Source organism: Petromyzon marinus, chromosome 62 (genome assembly GCF_048934315.1).
Source record: "Petromyzon marinus isolate PM22_M1 ecotype Great Lakes invasive population chromosome 62, UKy_Petmar_22M1.pri1.0, whole genome shotgun sequence".
Lineage (NCBI taxonomy): Eukaryota > Metazoa > Chordata > Hyperoartia > Petromyzontiformes > Petromyzontidae > Petromyzon > Petromyzon marinus.
Genome location: NC_133728.1, coordinates 7317788 through 7340793, shown reverse-complemented (window position 1 = coordinate 7340793; position 23006 = coordinate 7317788). Strand labels below are relative to the sequence as shown.

The window sequence follows — 23006 nt, the reverse complement described above, 5'->3', positions numbered from 1 at the left end:
ACCCCACCCACCCACCCACCCCAAACACCCCACCCACCCACCCCAAACACCCCAAACACCCCAAACACTCCACCCCCCCACCCCAAACACCCCACCCACCCACCCCAAACACTCCACCCCCCCACCCCAAACACCCCACCCACCCCACCCCACCCACCCCAAACACCCACCCACCCCACCCACCCACCCCAAACCCCCCACCCACCCCAAACACCCCACCCCCACCCCAAACAGCCCACCCACCCACCCCCACCCACCCACCCCAAACACCCCACCCACCCACCCCAAACACCCCACCCACCCACCCCAAACACCCCACCCACCCACCCCAAACACCCCCCACCCACCCCACCCACCCCAAACAGCCCACCCACCCACCCCAAACAGCCCACCCACCCCAAACAGCCCACCCACCACCACCCAACACCCACCCACCCACCCAACACCCCACCCACCCACCCCAACACCCCACCCCACCCACCCACCCCACCCCACCCACCCCAAACACCCTAAACACCCCAAAAAAATCACCCACCAACCCCAAACACCCCACCCACCCCAAACACCCCAAACACGCCACCCACCCACTAACCCACCCCAAACACCCCACCCACCCACCCCAAACAGCCCACCCACCCACCCCAAACAGCCACCCACCCCAAACAGCCCACCCACCCACCCCAAACACCCCACCCACCCACCCCAAACACCCCACCCACCCACCCCAAACAGCCCGCCCACCAACCCCAAACAGCCCACCCACCCCAAACACCCCACCCACCACCCAAACAGCCCACCCAGCCCAAACACCCCACCCACCCCAACACCCCACCCACCCACCCACCCAAAACACCCACCCACCCACCCCAAAACCCCACCCCCACCCCAAACACCCACCCACCCACCCCAAACACCCACCCCCCACCCCAAACACCCCACCCACCCACCCACCCCACCCACCCCACCCACCCACCCCAAACAGCCCACCCCACAGCCACCCACCCACCCACCAAACAGCCCACCCACCCCAAACACCCCACCCACCCACCCCAAACAGCCCACCCACCCACCCCAAACACCCCACCCACCCACCCCAAACAGCCCACCCACCCACCCCAAACAGCCCACCCACCCCAAACACCCCACCTACCCACTAACCCACCCCAAACACCCCACCCACCCACTAACCCACCCCAAACACCCCCCACCCACCCCAAACACCCCACCCACCCACCCCAAACACCCCACCCACCCACCCCAAACACCCCACCCACCCACCCCAAACACCCACCCACCCACCCCAAACACTCCACCCACCCACCCCAAACACCCCCACCCACCCACCCCAAACAGCCCACCCACCCACCCCAAACACCCCACCCACCCACCCCAAACAGCCCACCCACCCACCCCAAACAGCCCACCCACCCCAAACACCCCACCTACCCACTAACCCACCCCAAACACCCCACCCACCCACTAACCCACCCCAAACACCCCACCCACCCACCCCAACCCACACCCCACCCACCCACCCCAAACACCCCACCCACCCACCCCAAACACCCCACCCACCCACCCCAAACACCCCACCCACCCACCCCAAACACCCCACCCACCCACCCCAAACACCCCACCCACCCACCCCAAACACCCCACCCACCCACCCCAAACACCCCACCCACCCCAAATACCCCACCCCACCGCTCCCTACCGCACCCGAACCCACCCACCCACCCCACCCACCCACCCACCCACCCACCCACCCCACCCACCCACCACCCCGCCACTTGCAGACATCACGGAACACGTAAAATGGCGAATGAATACGTCGGACTGCCGGTGCACGTCCCGTTAGTGAGCAGCATCTATAGCTCACAGAGAAGGCCGGCACGGCACACGGGGGGTGGGGTGGGTGGCCAGCACCGCGCCCGGCCGTCTTTGTCTTCCCGAGTGGCGATGTTTTTACGCACCGCTGCACCAGTGTAGGCCGAGTCGACCTAGGGGAGGCCCATTATCCGGGTTCAGATAATCGCCAGCGGGGTGGTGTCGGCCGTGAGCGGGAATCAAACTCGGGTCTCTATTGGGTTTGGAGCTCGGCAGCAGTTGCGTGGCAACAGCTACTACACCACCACTACCACGTCACCCCCCCACCACCACTACCACGTCACCCCCCCACCACCACCACTACCACGTCACCCCCCACTACCACGTCACCCCACCACCACCACTACCACTACCACGTCACCCCCCCACCACCACTACCACGTCACCCCACCACCACCACTACCACGTCACCCCCCCACCACCACCACCACTACCACGTCACCCCACCACCACTACCACGTCACCCCCCACCACCACTACCACGTCACCCCACCACCACCACTACCACGTCACCCCCCCACCACCACTACCACGTCACCCCACCACCACCACTACCACGTCACCCCCCCACCACCACTACCACGTCACCCCCCCACCACCACCACTACCACGTCACCCCCCCACTACCACGTCACCCCACCACCACCACTACCACTACCACGTCACCCCCCCACCACCACTACCACGTCACCCCACCACCACCACTACCACGTCACCCCCCCACCACCACCACCACTACCACGTCACCCCCCCACCACCACTACCACGTCACCCCCCCACCACCACTACCACGTCACCCCCCCACCACCACCACTACCACGTCACCCCCCCACTACCACGTCACCCCACCACCACCACTACCACGTCACCCCCCCACCACCACTACCACGTCACCCCACCACCACCACTACCACGTCACCCCCCCACCACCACTACCACGTCACCCCCCCACCACCACCACCACCACTACCACGTCACCCCCCCACCACCACTACCACGTCACCCCACCACCACTACTACCACGTCACCCCCCCACCACCACTACCACGTCACCCCCCCACCACCACCACCACTACCACGTCACCCCCCCACCACTACCACGTCACCCCACCACCACCACTACCACGTCACCCCCCACCACTACCACGTCACCCCCCCACCACCACCACTACCACGTCACCCCCCCACCACCACACCACATCACCCCCACCACTACCACGTCACCCCCCCACCACCACCACTACCACGTCACCCCCCCACCACCACCACCACTACCACTTCACCCCACCACCACCACTACCACGTCACCCCCCCACCACCACCACTACCACGTCATCCCCCTACCACCACCACCACCACTACCACGTCACCCCACCACCACCACTACCACGTCACCCCCCCACCACCACTACCACGTCACCCCCCCACCACCACCACCACTACCACGTCACCCCCCCACCACCACTACCACGTCACCCCACCACCACCACTACTACCACGTCCACCCCCCCACCACCACTACCACGTCACCCCCCACCACCACCACCACTACCACGTCACCCCCCCACCACCACTACCACGTCACCCCACACCACTACTACCACGTCACCCCCCCACCACCACTACCACGTCACCCCCCACCACCACCACCACTACCACGTCACCCCCCACCACTACCACGTCACCCCACCACCACTACCACGTCACCCCCCCACCACTACCACGTCACCCCCCCACCACCACCACTACCACGTCACCCCCACCACCACATCACCCCCCCACCACTACCACGTCACCCCCCACCACCACCACCACTACCACTTCACCCCACCACCACCACTACCACGTCACCCCCCCACCACCACCACTACCACGTCACCCCCCCACCACCACTACCACGTCACCCCCCCACCACCACTACCACGTCCCCCCCACCACTACCACGTCACCCCCCCACCACCACCACCACTACCACGTCACCCCCCCACCACCACTACCACGTCACCCCCCCACCACCACCACCACTACCACGTCACCCCCCCCCCCCACCACTACCACGTCACCCCACCACCACCACTACCACGTCACCCCCCCACCACCACTACCACGTCACCCCCCCACCACCACTACCACGTCACCCCCCACCACCACTACCACGTCACCCCACCACCACTACTACCACGTCACCCCCCCACCACCACTACCACGTCACCCCCCCACCCCCACCACTACCACGTCACCCCCCACCACTACCACGTCACCCCACCACCACTACCACGTCACCCCCCCACCACTACCACGTCACCCCCCCACCACCACTACCACGTCACCCCCCCCCCACCACCACCACATCACCCACTATCCTACTCCGACTACCCCACTACCACCCCCCACCCACCACACCCCCGTACACCCCCCACCACCACCCACCACTACCCCCACCCACCCACACACGTCACCCCCCCCACCACCACTACCACGCCCACACCCTCACCCCCACCACCACTCCCCCCCCCACACACTCCCCCCCACGTCACCCCCCCACCACCACTACCACGTCACCCCCACCACCACCACCACTACCACGTCACCCCCCCACCACCACTACCACGTCACCCCACCACCACTACTACCACGTCACCCCCCCACCACCACTACCACGTCACCCCCCCACCACCACTACCACGTCACCCCACCACTACCACGTCACCCCCCCACCACCACTACCACGTCACCCCCCCACCACCACCACCACTACCACGTCACCCTCCCACCACCACTACCACGTCACCCCCCCACCACCACCACCACTACCACGTCACCCTCCCACCACTACCACGTCACCCCACCACCACCACCACTACCACGTCACCCCCCCCACCACCACCACTACCACGTCACCCCCCCACCACCACCACATCACCCCCCCACCACTACCACGTCACCCCCCCACCACCACCACTACCACGTCACCCCCCCACCACCACTACCACTTCACCCCACCACTACCACGTCACCCCCCCACCACCACCACTACCACGTCACCCCCCCACCACCACCACCACCACTACCACGTCACCCCACCACTACCACGTCACCCCCCCACCACTACCACGTCACCCCCCCACCACCACTACCACGTCACCCCCCCACCACTACCACGTCACCCCCCCACCACCACCACTACCACGTCACTCCCCCACCACCACCACCACTACCACGTCCCACCACCACTACCACGTCACCCCCCCACCACCACTACCACGTCACCCCCCCACCACCACGTCACCCCCCCCCCACCACCACCACCACTACCACGTCACCCCCCCACCACTACCACCACTACCACGTCACCCCCCCACCACTACCACGTCTTCCCCCCACCACCACTACCACGTCACCACCACCACCACTACCACGTCACCCCCACCACCACCACCACTACCACGTCTTCCCCCCCCCTCCACCTATTCCCCCCACCACAACCACTTCCTTTCCCCCCCCCACCACCACCACCTCTCCCCCCACCACCACTACCACCTCCTCTCCCCCCCCCACCACCACCACCTCTTCCCCGCCACCACCACCACCTTTCCCCCGCCACCACAACCACTACCTCTTCCTCTCCCCCCCCACCACCACCACCTATTCCCCCCCACCACAACCACTTCTTTTTCCTCCCCCACCACCACCTCCTCCTCTCCCCCCCCCCCCCACATCCTCTCCACCTCCACCAACACACAAAACCAGCCACCGGCCTCCGTCTGTAATGAGGGGCGTCCGTTTCCCCGGGGGTGTGTGGGTGGGGGGGCAGGGGGTGTACCTGACGGGGCTCGCTCGCGGCCTACGGGATAAGAAGCAAGAAGCACTTGTTGCTGGTGGGTGGACAGCGGAGATGGTGGGGGGGTGGATGGTGGGGGGGTGGACGGTGGTTGTGTGGGGGGTGCTAGAGATGGCATCGGACGCGGCCGTTGAAAGACAAAGGTCCCCCGTACAGCCTTCAGCAGGCTGTTCGCTGGGGCAAGTGCTGTGAGCGAGCATCAGCAGCGCCCGGCCGCCTTTGTCTCCCCTCCCGGTGGCGATGTTTTGCTACACACCGCACCAGGTTACTCATTTGAGGCCGGGTCTACCTAGGGGAGGCCCAGGACCGGCTCAGGTATTCGTCACCGGTGTTGGCCCCGTGAGCAGGAATGGAACCCGGGTCGCCGTGTTTGCACCGCTAACCGCTAAACTAAAACCGCTCACCCAGACGCGTGGACCCACACGCACAAGGGCGTTAGCTTGCATGCGACCCGGTGACCTGTGTGGAAACATTTCTCTTTGTCTGCCTGCCTGCCTGTGCCTGTGCCTGTCTGCGCGTTGTAGCCCGGGGGGGGCCATATGCGTTGCCAATCCAGATAGCCGCTAGCGGGAGACCAAAAAAACCCTGAGCAAAAAAAAAAATTAATAATAATAATAACAACAACGTGAAAGTTGCCATGAGCTCCGGAGGAAAAAGGTTTAGGGTGGTGTCTCGCCGCTCGGAATTCATTTCGCGGATTTCTACAGCGGATCTTTGTCTTTGTGGTGGGGGCGTGGTGCTGGTCCCCATACGAGTACCTGGTGCGGTGATTAAACATCGCCACTAGGGAGATAAAGGTGGCCGGCCGTTCGTTGTGCTTAGGCCTCGGCAAGGTAAGGTGATTTACCCTTTTTACCGGGGTGAAGGTTAAAGGTGAAGGTGTCGACATGCCGAGGGGTAAGGTGAAGGGTAGGGTAAAGGCAGCGTGAAGAATTACCCGGTAAACACCTTGTTTACCTACTACCTTGTTTACATACTACCTTGTTTACCTACTACCTTGTTTACATACTACCTTGTTTACCTACTACCTTGTTTACCTACTACCTTGTTTACCTACTACCTTGTTTACATATTACCTTGTTTACCTACTACCTTGTTTACCTACTACCTTGTTTATCAACTACCTTGTTTACCTACTACCCTGTTTACCTACTACCCTGTTTACCTACTACCTTGTTTACCTACTACCTTGTTTACCTACTACCTTGTTTACCTACAACCTTGTTTGTCAACTACCTTGCTTACCTACTACCTTGTTTACCTACTACCTTGTTTACCTACTACCTTGTTTACCTACTACCTTGTTTACCTACTACCCTGTTTATCAACTACCTTGTTTACCCACTACCTTGTTTACCTACTACCCTGTTTACCTACTACCCTGTTTACCTACTACCCTGTTTACCTACTACCTTGTTTACCTACTACCTTGTTTACCTACAACCTTGTTTGCCTACTACCTTGTTTACCTACTACCTTGTTTACCTACTACCTTGTTTACCTACTACCTTGTTAACCTACTACCTTAAATTTTGATTTAAAGCTTTCGTGACTGCAGTAATTAATATTCTTAGCTCTTTCGGTAAAGTCACGTTGAAGGGAAACAATAAAATAATGAATTATTTAAAACAATAAAAAAGAGCTAAGAATATACCTACTACCCTGTTTACCTACTACCTTGTTTACCTACTACCTTGTTTACCTACTACCTTGTTTACCTACTACCTTGTTTACCTACTACCCTGTTTACCTACTACCCTGTTTACCTACTACATTGTTTACCTACTACATTGTTTACCTACTACCCTGTTTACCTACTACCTTGTTTACCTGCTACCTTGTTTACCTACTACCTTGTTTACCTACTACCCTGTTTACCTACTACCTTGTTTACCTACTACCCTGTTTACCTACTACCTTGTTTACCTACTACCTTGTTTACCTACAACCTTGTTTACCTACTACCTTGTTTACCTACAACCTTGTTTACCTACTACCTTGTTTACCTACAACCTTGTTTACCTACTACCCTGTTTACCTACTTCCCTGTTTACCTACTACCTTGTTTACCTACAACCTTGTTTACCTACTTCCCTGTTTACCTACTACCTTGTTTACCTATCACCTTGTTTACCTACTACCTTGTTTACCTACTTCCCTGTTTACCTACTACCTTGTTTACCTACTACCCTGTTTACCTACTACCTTGTTTACCTACTACCTTGTTTACCTACTACCCTGTTTACCTACTACCTTGTTTACCTACTACCTTATTTACCTACTACCTTGTTTACCTACTTCCCTGTTTACCTACTACCTTGTTTACCTACTACCTTATTTACCTACTACCTTGTTTACCTACTACCCTGTTTACCTACTACCCTGTTTACCTACTACCCTGTTTACCTACTACCTTGTTTACCTACTACCCTGTTTACCTACTACCTTGTTTACCTACTACCCAGTTTACCTACTACCTTGTTTACCTACTACCTTGTTTACCTACTACCCTGTTTACCTACCTTGTTTACCTACTACCCTGTTTACCTACTACCCTGTTTACCTACTATCCTGTTTACCTACTACCTTGTTTACCTACTACCCTGTTTACCTACTACCCTGTTTACCTACTACCTTGTTTACCTACTACCTTGTTTACCTACTACCCTGTTTACCTACTACCTTGTTTAACTACTACCCTGTTTACCTACTACCCTGTTTACCTACTACCCTGTTTACCTACTACCTTGTTTACCTACTACCCTGTTTACCTACTACCCTGTTTATCTACTACGCTGTTTACCTACGACCCTGTTTATCTACTACGCTGTTTACCTACTACCTTGTTTACCTACTACCTTGTTACCTACTACCTTGTTTACCTACTACCCTGTTTACCAACTACCTTGTTACCTACTACCCTGTTTATCTACTACGCTGTTTACCTACTACCTTGTTTACCTACTACCTTGTTTACCTACTACCCTGTTTACCAACTACCTTGTTACCTACTACCCTGTTTATCTACTACCTTGTTTACCTACTACCTTGTTTACCAACTACCTTGTTTACCTACTACCCTGTTTACCTACTACCTTGTTTACCTACTACCCTGTTTACCTACTACCTTGTTTACCAACTACCTTGTTTACCTACTACCTTGTTTACCTACTACCCTGTTTACCCACTTCCCTGTTTACCTACTACCCTGTTTACCAACTACCTTGTTTACCTACTACCTTGTTTACCTACTACCTTGTTTACCAACTACCCTGTTTACCAACTACCTTGTTTACCTACTACCCTGGTTACCTACTACCCTGGTTACCTACTACCCTGTTTACCTACTACCTTGTTTACCTACTACCTTGTTTACCAACTACCCTGTTTACCAACTACCTTGTTTACCTACTACCTTGTTTACCTACTACCTTGTTTACCTACTACCTTGTTTACCTACTACCCTGTTTACCTACTACCTTGTTTACCTACTACCCTGTTTACCTACTACCCTGTTTACCTACTATCTTGTTTACCTACTACCCTGTTTACCTACTACCCTGTTTACCTACTACCCTGTTTACCTACTACCCTGTTTACCTACTACCCTGTTTATCTACTACCTTGTTTACCTACTACCCTGTTTACCTACTACCTTGTTTACCTACAACCCTGTTTACCCACTACCTTGTTTACCTACTACCTTGTTTACCTACTACCCTGTTTACCTACTACCCTGTTTACCTACTACCCTGTTTACCTACTACCCTGTTTACCTACTACCCTGTTTACCTACTACCTTGTTTACCTACTACCCTGTTTACCTAGTACCTTGTTTACCTACTAACTTGTTTACCTACTACCTTGTTTACCTACTACCCTGTTTACCTACTACCCTGTTTACCTACTAACTTGTTTACCAACTACCCTGTTTACCTACTACCTTGTTTACCTACTACCCTGTTTACCTACTACCCTGTTTACCTACTACCCTGTTTACCCACAACCTTGTTTACCTATCACCCTGTTTACCTACTACCCTGTTTACCTACTACCTTGTTTACCTACTACCCTGTTTACCTACTACCCTGTTTACCCACAACCTTGTTTACCTACTACCTTGTTTACCGTTCGCTAAAAGCTCCGTGGCGCAGTCCGTGGCCTCCATTTAAAATTGTGATCGTCGAAAATCTTCTGACACGAATAAAGCGCTCTACCTAGCATTTACCTGTTACAAACCCTGTTCATGTGTAGTAGTAATTACCCTGTAAATCTGGTAATTTGTATGGGGTAAGGGTTAAAGCTAGGGTAAAGGTACCCTCGTTGCTTTTGACCTTTTACCTTACCTTGCTAAAGGGTAAAAGGTAAGGTTCGAGTGATTGTATTGTGGCAAGGTAAAAGCTAGGGTAAAGGTGGGCTCGTTGCTTTTGACCTTTTACCTTGCCGAGGCCTAGTTGTGCTGGCCACTCGCACCACACCCCGTGTGCCTTGCCGGCCTTCATAGGTGCCCACCTTTCGTTCAAGTTACACGGGGGAAACTTTGTCGTGTCTTAGTCTTGTATGGACGTGTGTATGTGTGTTTGTATGCATGGCAGTGGCGGTGCAGTGGTTAAGCGGAAGCTTAACAATTTTTTTTTAATTTTATTGTTACCAGGCAAGGCCGCACTGAGCTGCGTGGCTCGTTTTTTGCCATCACAAATCGTAGCTCAACAGGAAGTGGCTTAAATTTTGATTTAAACCTTTCGTGACGCAGTGATTCATATTCTTAGTTCTTTCGGTAAAGTCACGTTGAAGGGAAACAACAAAATAATAAAATATATATATAAAACAATTAAAAAAAATTCTCACGACGTTTCAACCATAACACAAACGGTCGTCTTCAGGTATGTTATGGTCGAAACGTCGTGAGAATTTTTTATTGTTATATATATTTTTTATTATTTTGTTGTTTCCCTTCAACGTGACTTTACCGAAAGAACTAAGAATAGGAAGTGGCTTATCCTGTGGACATTCATAGCAGCCAAATACTCTCTAAACGCGAGTTTCTAAACGTGGAGGGAAAAACCGGAGGAGCCGGGGGAAAATCCACGCGACCACGGGGAGAGGGAGAGAGAGAGAGAGACGCGCAAACTCCAAATATACAGCAGCAGGCATCAGGGTCGGGATGGAACCCACGACCTCCTGTAGACCAGGCGAGGTAGTTAACATCTCATAGCCACCGTGATGATGATGATGATGAGAGAGAGAGAGACGCGCAAACTCCAAATATACAGCAGCAGGCATCGTCAGGTTCGGGATGGAACCCACGACCTCCTGTACACCAGGCGAGGTAGTTAACATCTCCTAGCCACAGTGATGATGATGATGATGAGAGAGACACGCAAACTCCAAATATACAGCAGCAGGCATCGTCAGGTTCGGGATGGAACCCACAACCTCCTGCGTACCAGGCGAGGTAGTTAACATCTCCTAGCCTCTGCGGCGCCCTCTTGAGCCACAAACCCGCCAAAGCCGAGTTCGATTCCCACACGACAAAAAAAAAGGACAGACAAAAGATCTCGCGTATAGCCTGAACAGACTGTTGGGGCCAAGTGCTGTTAGGCCGGCACGGCACACGAGGCGGGGGTGGGTGGCCAGCACCACGCCCGGCCGCCTTTGTCTCCCCCGGTGGCGATGTTTTTGCACGCACCGCCGCGCCAGGTACTCAGTCTGAGGCCGAGTCGGCCTTCGGGAGAGGGCCCAGGGACCGGTTCGGACAATCGTCAGCGGTGTTGGCCTCGAGCGGGAAATCGGTCCCCTCTCCCCCCCCCCCCCCCCCCCCCGCGCCAGCTCAGGCCTCGAGCGAGCACCGGCTGCGCTTTGCGGACTCCTTCGGCAGCCCGCCAACGTCGGCCCGCTCGGCGCGCCCTTAATAGGCGCTCGCTAACGGCGTGCTTTGGCCCAGGCTTGGTTGTTTTGCATTACGTGCGCAGCGGATGAATGCCCATGCATTTATGGATGCTCATCGGGCATGATACGTATGCGGCCTTGGCTCGGCATGCATCCAGGTGCACTTATGTATGTATGTATGCCTGCGGCGATGCATAATGTATATGTGTGTGTGCGTACACGCAAGTACCTCTGCATATATATATAAACGTGAGTTTTGTGTGTGTGTGTGTGTGCGCGTGTGTGGAGCGATAGTGTAGCGGTTAGCGCTACGCTGCGCTACGAACCTGGCGACACGGGTTCGATTCCCGCTCACGGCCAACACCAGTGACGATTATCTGAACCGGTCCCGGGCCTCCCCTAGGTCGACTCGGCCTCAAATGAGTACCTGGTGCGGTGTGTAAACATTGCCACTAGGGAGACAAAGGCGGTCGGGCGTGGTGCTGGCCACCCACCCCCTCGTGTACCGTTCCGGCCTTCATAGGTGCTCGCTAACAGCACTTGCCCCTACAGTCTGTTACAGGCTATACGGGGGATCTTTGTTTGTCTTTGGGGAGCTTGCATGCGGCGGTTAGCGCACTGCGCTACGAACCCGGTTCGATTCCCGGACACGGTGAGCACCGGTGACGATTGTGTGTGCACCGGACCTGGGCCTCCCCCTAGGTCGACTCGGCCTCAAATGAGTACCTGGTGCGGTGTGTTAGTGAACATCGCCACTGGGGAGACAAAGGCGGCCGGGCGTGGTGCTGGCCGGTCCCCACCCCCTCGTGTGCCGTGCCGGCCTTCATAGGTGCTCTATGACAGCACTTGCCTCAACAGCCTGCTGAGGCTTCACAGGGGATCTTTGTCAGTGTGTCATAGGTGCTGCTACCAGCACTTGCGCCAAAAGTTTGTGAAGGCTACCCGGGGGATCTTTGTCTTTGTCGGCGTGTCATAGGTGCTGCTACTCGCTGCCAGCACTTGCCCCAACAGCCTGTTGAGGCTTCACAGGGGATCTTTGTCTTTGTCAGTGTGTCATAGGTGCTGCTACTCGCTGCCAGCACCTTTGTCAGTGTGTCATAGGTGCTGCTTCTCGCTGCCAGCACTTGCGCCAAAAGTTTGTTAAGGCTACCCGGGGGATCTTTGTCTTTGTCAGCGTGTCATAGGTGCTGCTACTCGCTGCCAGCACTTGCCCCAACAGTCTGTTGAGGCTGTACGGGGGGGGGGGGGGGGGGGGATCTTTACCTTTGTAGCGGTTTGTGCGCTGCGCTTCAAACCCGGTGACGCGGACGATTCGTACCACCCCCCCCCCCCCCCCCCCCCGCTCGTGTATCTATCCGATCGTGTAATTATTTCGCCTAGTAGGTAAAAAAAAAACATATCTCTGGGGATTGAACCATTTAGTCTGCTGGTCTGCAGAGAAGAGTCGGGGGAGGTGGATGCCCTAGGACATCGCAAACGTCCGGGAGCAGCGCGACATCTGAGCGCGGGTCCTAAAAAAAAATTGGAGCCGAGGATTCGAATGCGGAGGGATTGCTGCCGATGAATCATTTCCACCGCCCCCCCCCTTCCCACCCCCCCCCCCCCCCGGTCGCTCCCCCCCCTGCGTAGGCATGTGAAATTATAATATTATTTTGACCGGATCTGAAATAATTAACGTGGGGGTGAAGACCGTGGCGTGTCCATACGTGGCCACAGCTCTTGGTCAGCCTCTATAACCCCCCCCCCTCCTCCTCTCCCCGTGTTGCGAGATTGCCTCCCAGGTCGCACGGTGGGTGGGTGGGTTGTGGGTGGGTGGATGGGTAGGTCGGTGGGTTTATGGGTGGGTGGGTTGGCGTTTGGGTGGGTGGATGGGTGGGTGGGTTTGTGGGTGGGTGGGTGGGTTGGTGTTTGGGTGGGTTGGTGTTTGGGTTGGTGGATGGGTTGGTGGGTGGGTGGGTGGGTGGATGGGTGGGTTTGTGGGTGGGTGTGTGGGTTGGTGGGTGGGTGTGTGGGTGGGTTTGTGGGTGTGTGGGTGGGTTTGTGGGTGTGTGGGTGGGTTTGTGGGTTGGTGGGTGGGTGTGTGGGTGGGTTTGTGGGTGTGTGGGTGGGTTTGTGTGTGGGTGGGTTTGTGGGTGTGTGGGTGGGTTTGTGGATGGGTGGGTGGGTTTGTGGGTGGGTGGGTGGGTTGGTGTTTGGGTGGGTTGGTGTTTGGGTTGGTGGATGGGTTGGTGGGTGGGTGGGTGGATGGGTGGGTTTGTGGGTGGGTTTGTGGGTGGGTGTGTGGGTGGGTGTGTGTGGGTTGGGTGGGTGGGTGTGTGGGTGGGTTTGTGGGTGGGTTTGTGGGTGTGTGGGTGGGTTTGTGTGTGGGTGGGGTGTGTGGGTGGGTGTGTGGGTGGGTGTGTGGGTGGGTGTTTGGGTGGGTTGGTGTTTGGGTTGGTGGATGGGTTGGTGGGTGGGTGGGTGTGTGGGTGGGTGTGTGTGTGGGTGGGTGTGTGTGTGTGGGTTGGTGGGTGTGTGTGTGTGGGTTGGTGGGTGGGTGTGTGGGTGGGTTTGTGGGTGGGTGTGTGGGTGGGTGTGTGGGTGGGTGTGTGTGCGGCGGTGCTCTGAGCGGCCATCTCAGTCGACCCATTGGCACCTGCCGGGTCTGTCCTGTCACCCCCTGCCAGCGGCGGGGTGGGGGGGCGGGCGGGGGGGGGGCGACGGGCCGCGTGGCACTTAAAGTGGCACTTAAAGTGTCACTTAAAGTGGCACTTAAAGTGGCACTTAAAAGTGGCACTTAAAGTGGCACTTAAAGGGCACTTAAAGTGCCACGCGGCCCGGCACTGGCGCCGTGGCAACGTCGCCGCCGTTGAGTGGCGACTGGCGGTCGTTGTTGTTGTTGTTGTTGTTGTCGTTGTTGTCTTTGTCGTTGTTGTTGTCGTCGTTGTTGTTGTTGTCGTTGTTGTCGTTGTTGTTGTTGTCGTTGTTGTTGTCTTTGTCGTCGTTGTTGTTGTTGTCGTTGTTGTTGTCGTTGTCGTTGTTGTCGTTGTTGTTGTCGTTGTTGTCGTTGTTGTCGTTGTCGTTGTTGTCGTCGTTGTCGTCGTTTTTGTCGTTATTGTTGTTGTTGTTGGTGTTGTCGTTGTTGTCGTCGTTGTTGGTGTTGTCGTCGTTGTCGTCGTTGTCGTCGTTGTTGTCGTTATTGTTGTTGTTGGTGTTGTTGTCTTTGTCGTTGTTGTTGTCGTCGTTGTTGTCGTCGTTGTTGTCGTTGTTGTCGTTGTCGTCGTCGTTGTCGTTGTTGTCGTTGTTGTCGTTGTTGTCGTCGTTGTCGTTGTCGTCGTTGTTGTCGTCGTCGTTGTCGTCGTCGTTGTTGTCGTCGTTGTTGTTGTCGTCGTTGTCGTTGTTGTTGTTGTCGTCGTTGTTGTTGTCGTCGTTGTTGTCGTTGTCGTTGTCGTTGTTGTCGTTGTCGTTGTTGTTGTTGTCGTTGTTGTTGTCGTTGTTGTTGTCGTTGTCGTTGTTGTCGTCGTTGTTGTTGTCGTCGTTGTCGTTGTCGTTGTTGTTGTCGTCGTTGTCGTTGTTGTCGTCGTTGTCGTTGTTGTCGTTGTTGTCGTTGTGTCACCGGCGAATCTCGGGGAACGCAAAGCGGCTGGGCGTTTATGTTTTATTTTGGAGAGGCGGCAGTAGCAGTGCGCCGTTGGGTTTTGTTTTTTGTTTTCCTCCCAAAGCAAACTCTTCCAGCTCGGATTCATTCATCGCCTTTCACCCAGGCGCCTTCGAGGCTCGCCCGGCCGCGGTGCAAAATGGCAAAACGCGGGGGGGGAAGCATTGGGGGCTGGGGGGGGTGGTGGTGGTGGTGGTGCGGTGTGTTTCGGATGGAAAAAAAATAGCGGATGGGAAAAATAGTTTTTCAAAAAAATCATCGCGACGTTTCGATCGCACCACAAGCAAAAGCCGTCTTCAGGCGAACGAAAAATACAGCGGGCGGCGGACTGCTGAGGCCGGGAAGAAGGAATATATATCTATCTGAGCGTGGCCTTTTTTTCACTCCAGCGCTGTCCTCCAGACAGCACGGTCCCTTCACCTGATGAAGGCCGCTCGTGTTGTGGCCGAAACGTCGTGATTTTTAGTTACTTTAATTTTTTTTACCCACGTGACTTTACCCAATAGAACCAAAGAGTGTGGATCCTTGCAGTCACGAAAGCTTCAAAATCTCGAAAAGAAAATACATGAAATTCCTGCTGCCGCGAAAGCGCTTCACGTCAACGTTTGATGGTGGCGGTGGTGGTGGTGGTGGGTGGGTTAGCGATCGCGTTTGGAAGAGGTTGTTGGCGGGGTTACCTGTGTGGCGTCTCCTGTCGCGGTCAGCGGTGGACGCAGGCGCTGATGGCGCTCGTCGCCTGTGTCCACCTCCCCCTCTTCACCACCCCCGCCACGTAGGTCAGTTCTACGTGATGATGGCTCCTCAGGAGGTCTTGCAAGCGACGGGGCAGAGGACCATCGCTCCTCGGACGCACGCCTTCTCCGCATCGTACGTGTCCCGCACGCTCACGTCTCGTCCGCAGCCAACATCCGAGCCTCGGTCACCCCCTGCCCCTACCCCCCCTACCCCTGCCCCCCCCCCCCTCCTCCCCCCAACACACTCACAGTGGGTTTGTTTGTAAACTCAGGCACCCCCTACTTATATATATTTATTAAAAAAAATCCCCGGACTTCCGGTGGGTCGGAATATTTGTTTAACGCTGGAGGAATGATGCGATGAGCTATTAAGCTTCTTTGGTTCTTTCGGTAAGGTCACCACGTAGAATGATAATAAAATAAAACAATCAAATTCTCACCCACTCACTCACCCACCCACTTTATTGTGTTATTTTATTATTTTATTCTCATTCTACGTGGTGGTGACTTTACCGAAAGAAGCAAAGAAGATGAACCCTTGCAGTCACGAAAGCTTTAAATCGAAAGCTTTTAAGCTCTTTCGCACAAATGTTCGGTCGAGGGGCATGCACGGTGGGGGTGGGGGGAGGGTGTCATAACTTTACAACAACAAACGCAGTCCGAAAAACACGATGGGAGTGCAAATTATAGGAAAGGCGTGCCAATAAAACTAAACATTTTTATTGCACCGGGTGAAGCCCAATGGGCTGTGCACTTTATTTTTCAGAAGCGACCTGACCTTCGCAAATTATTGTTCAACAAAGTAGCTCGTCATCACGACGTGGGAATATATAGCAGCAGCCAACAAAAATCTAGACCAAGGGATTGGCATCCACTCACTCACTCACTCACCCACTCACTCGCCCACTCACTCAACCACCCACTCACCCACCCACTCACTCATCCACTGGCTTATTTGCCCACTCACCTACTTGCTCACTCACCCACCCACTCACCCTCTCACCCACTCACTCACCCACTCACTCACCCACTCACTCACCCACGCACCCACTCACCCACTCGCTTATTCTCCCACTCACCCACTCACCTACTTACCCACCCACCCACTCATCCACCCACCCACCCACTCACCCCACTCACCCACCCACCCACTCACCCACCCACTCGCTTATTCGCCCACTCACCCACTCACCTACTTGCTCACTCACCCTCTCACCCACCCACTCACCCACTCACTCACCTACCCACTCACCCACCCACCCACTCTTTCACCCACCCACTCGCTTATTCGCCCACTCACCTACTTGCTCACTCACCCTTTCACCCACCCAACTCACCCACTCACTCGCCCCACCCACTCGCTCGCCCACTCGCCCACTCACTCCCCCACAAGACAGACTTAGCCCCAACGATTCAAATTTGTCCTATTGCCAAAGGCATGAAGAGTTGCTCTCAAGCTTGGGAGCTTCGCTGTGGCAATTGCCCCACCAACCCCAGGGACAGAGCCACGACCTCAGGCGTCCTTGGAAGGAGGCGATCCGAAAGGTCTCGGGGGGGGGGGGGGACATCGTTGGAGAGTCAACATCAGCTGTAATTGTATTTTTTCCGGGCAAAGGCCCACTGTAACGTAGCGGCTTTTTCAGTGACGCGTTACCTGGCCATCGCAAACGGAGCGGCTCGTCGTCACTATCGCAACCACGTGTAAATGTACAGCGGCGGCAGGCCAAGTAACTCCCTGAATAATGTAGACGCGGGAGAGACGGCCAAGCTTTGGCCCGGGTCAGGGGTCGCCAACCTGGGGCTCCGGAGTCTGCAGCGCGGCTCTTTGAAGCTCCGCTCCGTGGCGTTACTTATTTAGGGACCACCGCCGCACCGCCGGCACCGCCGCTCCGCCGCTCTCCCGTTCACCAGAGTGCATCGGCGCCTCTTGGAATATTGAGGGTTTATTTTTTCTTTCGGTTTTAGCCAATTGGGGAAAATGAAATTAATTAAAGAGAAACCGTCCCTTGTTATTTTAGTTTGCCCGACCCACCTGCCCCCCCCCGGGTGGTGTTTAATAACGACGGGTGGTGTCGCCGCCTGCGTGACCTTGGCGTGACCTCGACATGACCTCGACGTAAACTCAACATGACCTGCTTGTGACCTCGATGTGACCTCGACGTGAACTCAACATGACCTGCTAGTGACCCTGATGTGACCTCGACGTGAACTCAACATGACCTGCTAGTGACCCCGATGTGACCTCGACGTAAACTCAACATGACCTGCTAGTGACCTCGATGTGACCTCGACGTGAACTCAGCATGACCTGCTAGTGACCTCGATGTGACCTCGACGTGAACTCAACATGACCTGCTAATGACCTCGATGTGACCTCGACGTGAACTCAACATGACCTGCTAGTGACCTCGATGTGACCTCGACGTGAACTCAACATGACCTGCTAGTGACCTCGATGTGACCTCGATGTGAACTCAACATGACCTGCTGATGACCTCGATGTGACCTCGATGTGAACTCAACATGACCTGTTTGTGACCCCGATGTGACCCCGACGTGAACTCAACATGACCTGCTAGTGACCTCGATGTGACCTCGATGTGAACTCAACATGACCTGCTAGTGACCTCGATGTGACCTCGACGTGAACTCAACATGACCTGCTAGTGACCTCGATGTGACCTCGATGTGAACTCAACATGACCTGCTGATGACCTCGATGTGACCTCGATGTGAACTCAACATGACCTGTTTGTGACCCCGATGTGACCCCGACGTGAACTCAACATGACCTGCTAGTGACCTCGATGTGACCTCGACGTGAACTCAACATGACCTGCTAGTGACCTCGATGTGACCTCGACGTGACCTGGCAACAAATCAGGAATTGTGTTAACATGTTCAAACACCAAATGGGGGTACCTGTTGAAGGGCATCAAGTCTGCATGAACCGCACGCGCTTGTGGCAAAACATGCAAGCAAGCAATCGCGTAGATTATCAGGGCAAATGAGTTGCCCTCGGTTGCTTGGCGTTGAAAGCATGACGACTGGGGGAGACAAAGGTGGCCGGGCGTGGTTGCTGGCCACCCACCTCCCCGTGTCCCGCAGTGCCGGCCTTCGTAGGCGCTGCTACTCGCTGTTTCACCGCTCGACTCCGACAGTCTGTTAAGACTACACGCCGGTGGGGTGGTGGGCGGGGGGGGGGTCTTTGGTGGTGGTCATCGGCAGCTTGATTCGCCATGACCTCAGTGGATCCTTGGCCAGCAGCGGGGTCCGCCTTGTTTAACCGCGCAGTAGACTCGATTATCCGCGATAATGAAGGGGGAAGGATGACCGCGGCTGATTCAAAACCGCGGATCATTCAAAAGCGCGGATAATTCAAAACCGCGGATAATTCAAAACCGCGGATTATTAAAATTCGCGGATCATTCAAAATCACGGATCATTCAAAAGCGAGGATGATTCAAAATCGCGGGTTAATTCAGAATTGTGGATTATAAAAAAATGGCGGATAATTCAAAAACCGCGGATTATTAAAATTCGCGGATCATTCAAAACCGCGGATCATTCAAAAGCTGATTCAAAACCGCGGATCATTCAAAAGCATAATAAAGGTTTTTGGGTTAGATCGCGTTTATTTATAAATGTGTCGTAACCCTCAAAAGCGCGGATAATTCAAAACCGCGGATAATTCAAAACCGCGGATTATTAAAATTCGCGGATCATTCAAAATCGCGGATCATTCAAAAACGAGGATGATTCAAAATCGCGGGTTAATTCAGAATCGTGGATTATAAAAAAATGGCGGATAATTCAAAACCGCGGATTATTAAAATTCACGGATCATTCAAAACCGCGGATCATTCAAAAGCTGATTCAAAACCGCGGATCATTCAAAAGCATAATAAAGGTTTTTGGGTTAGATCGCGTTTATTTATAAATGTGTCGTAACCCTCAAAAGCGCGGATAATTCAAAACCGCGGATAATTCAAAACCGCGGATTATTAAAATTCGCGGATCATTCAAAATCGCGGATCATTCAAAAGCGCGGATGATTCAAAATCGCGGGTTAATTCAGAATCGTGGATTATAAAAAAATGGCGGATAATTCAAAACCGCGGATTATTAAAATCCGCGGATCATTCAAAACCGCGGATCATTCAAAAGCGCGGATGATTCAAAATCGCGGGTTAATTCAAAATCGTGGATTTATAAAAAAAAAATGGCGGCTCACGCAAAAGTCTTCCATTTTCCGCAGATCTCAGAATCAGAGTATATTTACACTGTAAGGAATCTGTCATGAAGCTCCCCGAGTTCACAAATGTCGGTGACCTCGCGACGGCAAGCGCCACGAACGGCGGTGCGCATTTGGCGATCGGCGCGCGTGCTCGGCACATGGCACGTTGCTGTTGCCGCCGGAAGCCGAGTAACTCCGCCCACGAAGCGGACCGCGTAGCCACGCCCCGAAATCGACACCAATCGGAAGTCCCCCCGCCCCACTGCTGTAACGGCATTGCAACTCCTGTGCTGTGGAGGCGATCACGTGGATATTTCGGATTAACCGGGCGCAGCGCGTATGTCCGTTTTTGCCACGGGCGCCTTTCGACTTGTGAACGGGACGTTTCCACGAAATCCACGCGGAAATCTCAGGCGCGCGACGAATAATCCGCAGGCCGGGTTACGTAAACCGGGTGCTGCTTTATCGAGAGTGCTGCGCTTCCGTTAGTTTGCCCCTCCCCCCGTGCTGCAATCTGAACGTGCCGATTTTAATATTTTGTCGTGTTGTGTGTTGTTGTTGTGTGTGTGTGTTGTTGTTGTGTTGTGTTTGTTGTTGTTGTGTGTGTTGTTGTTGTGTGTGTGTTGTTGTTGTGTGTGTTGTTGTTGTGTGTGTTGTTGTTGTTGTGTGTTGTTGTTGTGTGTGTTGTTGTTGTTGTTGTCGTTGTTGTTGTGTGTTGCTGTGTGTGTTGTTGTTGTGTGTGTGTTGTTGTGTGTGTTGTTGTTGTGTGTTGTTGTGTGTGTTGTTGTGTGTGTTGTTGTGTGTTGTTGTGTGTGTTGTTGTTGTGTGTTGTTGTTGTGTTGTTGTTGTTGTGTGTGTGTTGTTGTGTGTTGTGCGTGTTGTTGTTGTGTGTGCGCAGCAAAGGGGAAGGACCTCGCACTGTGAGGGATGACAAACGAAGGGCTCAGCACAATGAAGGTAACCACAAAACGAAACGTCGTGAGAATTGTATTGTTTTATATTTTTTATTTATTATTTTATCGTTTCCCTTCTAACGTGGCGGTGACTTTACCGAAAGAACCAAGAATGTGAATCCCTGCAGTCACGAAAGCTTTACATCAAAATGTAAGTCGTAGTTTTAGTTTTGTTCTTTTAACCCGTCTGTGCGACCTTACCGACGGGCCCAAGGAATATTTGAAACCAATTGTGGGGGGGGGGGGGGGAGGGGGGGGGGAGCGTGCGGGGTTGGTGGTGTTCTGTAACAATGACGTCATGATGATGGTGATGGTGACGACGATGATGGGTGTGTGTGGGGGGTTGGTGGTGTTCTGTAACAATGACGTCATGATGGTGATGGTGACGACGATGATGGGTGTGTGTGGGGGGTTGGTGGTGTTCTGTAACAATGACGTCATGATGATGGTGATGGTGACGACGATGATGGGTGTGTGTGGGGGGTTGGTGGTGTTCTGTAACAATGACGTCATGATGATGATGATGGTGACGACGATGATGGGTGTGTGTGGGGTGGTGGTGGTGTTTTGTGGCCACGACGTCATGATGATGATGATGACGATGATGGGGGGGTTGGTGGTGTTCTGTAACAACGACGTCATGATGATGGTGACGACGATGGGTGTGTGTGGGGGGTTGGTGGTGTTCTGTAACAACGACGTCATGATGATGATGATGATGACGACTCACGACGATGATGGGTGGGTGAGGGGGGAGGGGTGGTGGTGGTGTTCTGTGGCCACGACGTCATGATGATGATGATGGGTGGTGGTGGGAGGGGAGGGGTGGTGGTGTTTTGTAAGAACGACGTCATGATGATGATGATGACGATGATGGGGGGGGTTGGTGGTGTTTTGTGGCCACGACGTCATGATGATGATGATGACGATGATGGGGGGGTTGGTGGTGTTCTGTAACAACGACGTCATGATGATGATGATGACGACTCACGACGATGATGGGTGGGTGTGGGGGGTGGTGGTGGTGGTGTTTTGTGGCCACGACGTCATGATGGTGATGACGATGATGGGGGGGTGAGGGGGGAGGGGTGGTGGTGTTTTCACCGATTACTGTCGGGGAGAGGGAGGCCGCACTTCAAGGGGGGGGGGGCCGCACTTAAAAGCCCCCGGGGGGGCGTGGGGGGGGCGGGGTGGGGGGGGAGGCCTCTGCGATGATGGACCAGAAGCGTCGTCTGTGCCCGCTGGTGTGGTGGCGGTGAGTTTTTGTTTCACCGCGGCCGAGCTGCCGCCGTGCCGGTGCGGCCATCGCGGCGGCTCCCCGGTGGGGGGGGGGGGGCGGGGGGGGGGCGGGGGGGGGCGGAGTCTCGGGCCGGGAGGAAGCGCGGGCGAGAGTCGCAGCTCAGTGTCCGGTGTCGGGGGGGCCCCGTGGTGCAACAACGACAACAACGACGACAACGACAACAACGACAACAACGACAACAACAACAACAATGACAACGACAACAACGACGACAACAACGACAACAATGACAACGACAACAACAACAACGACAACAACAACAACGACACCAACAACGACAACAACAATGACAACGACAACAACGACGACAACGACAACAACAACAACGACAACGACGACAACAACAATGACAACGACGACAACGACAACAACGACAACAACGACAACGACAACAACGACAACGACAACAACGACAACAACAACAACGACAACGACGACAACAACAACAACGACGACGACAACAACGACTACGACAACAACGACGACAACAACAACGACGACGACAACAACGACGACGACAACGACAAC

At 54.7% G+C, this 23006-nt stretch overlaps 1 protein-coding gene across 9 annotated transcripts in view; it reads left to right on the top strand.

The window, feature by feature from the left end:
- The window catches only part of LOC116957832 (upstream stimulatory factor 2-like), a 107247-nt gene that overhangs the window by 41038 nt on the left and 43203 nt on the right, over positions 1-23006 (top strand). For all 9 annotated transcript variants that reach the window (XM_076053710.1, XM_076053709.1, XM_032980235.2 and 6 more), the window contains 2 exons: positions 16031-16121; positions 21124-21182. In XM_076053710.1, coding sequence (XP_075909825.1) covers positions 16031-16121; positions 21124-21182 — 150 coding nt within the window. The remainder of the gene's footprint in view (positions 1-16030; positions 16122-21123; positions 21183-23006) is intronic.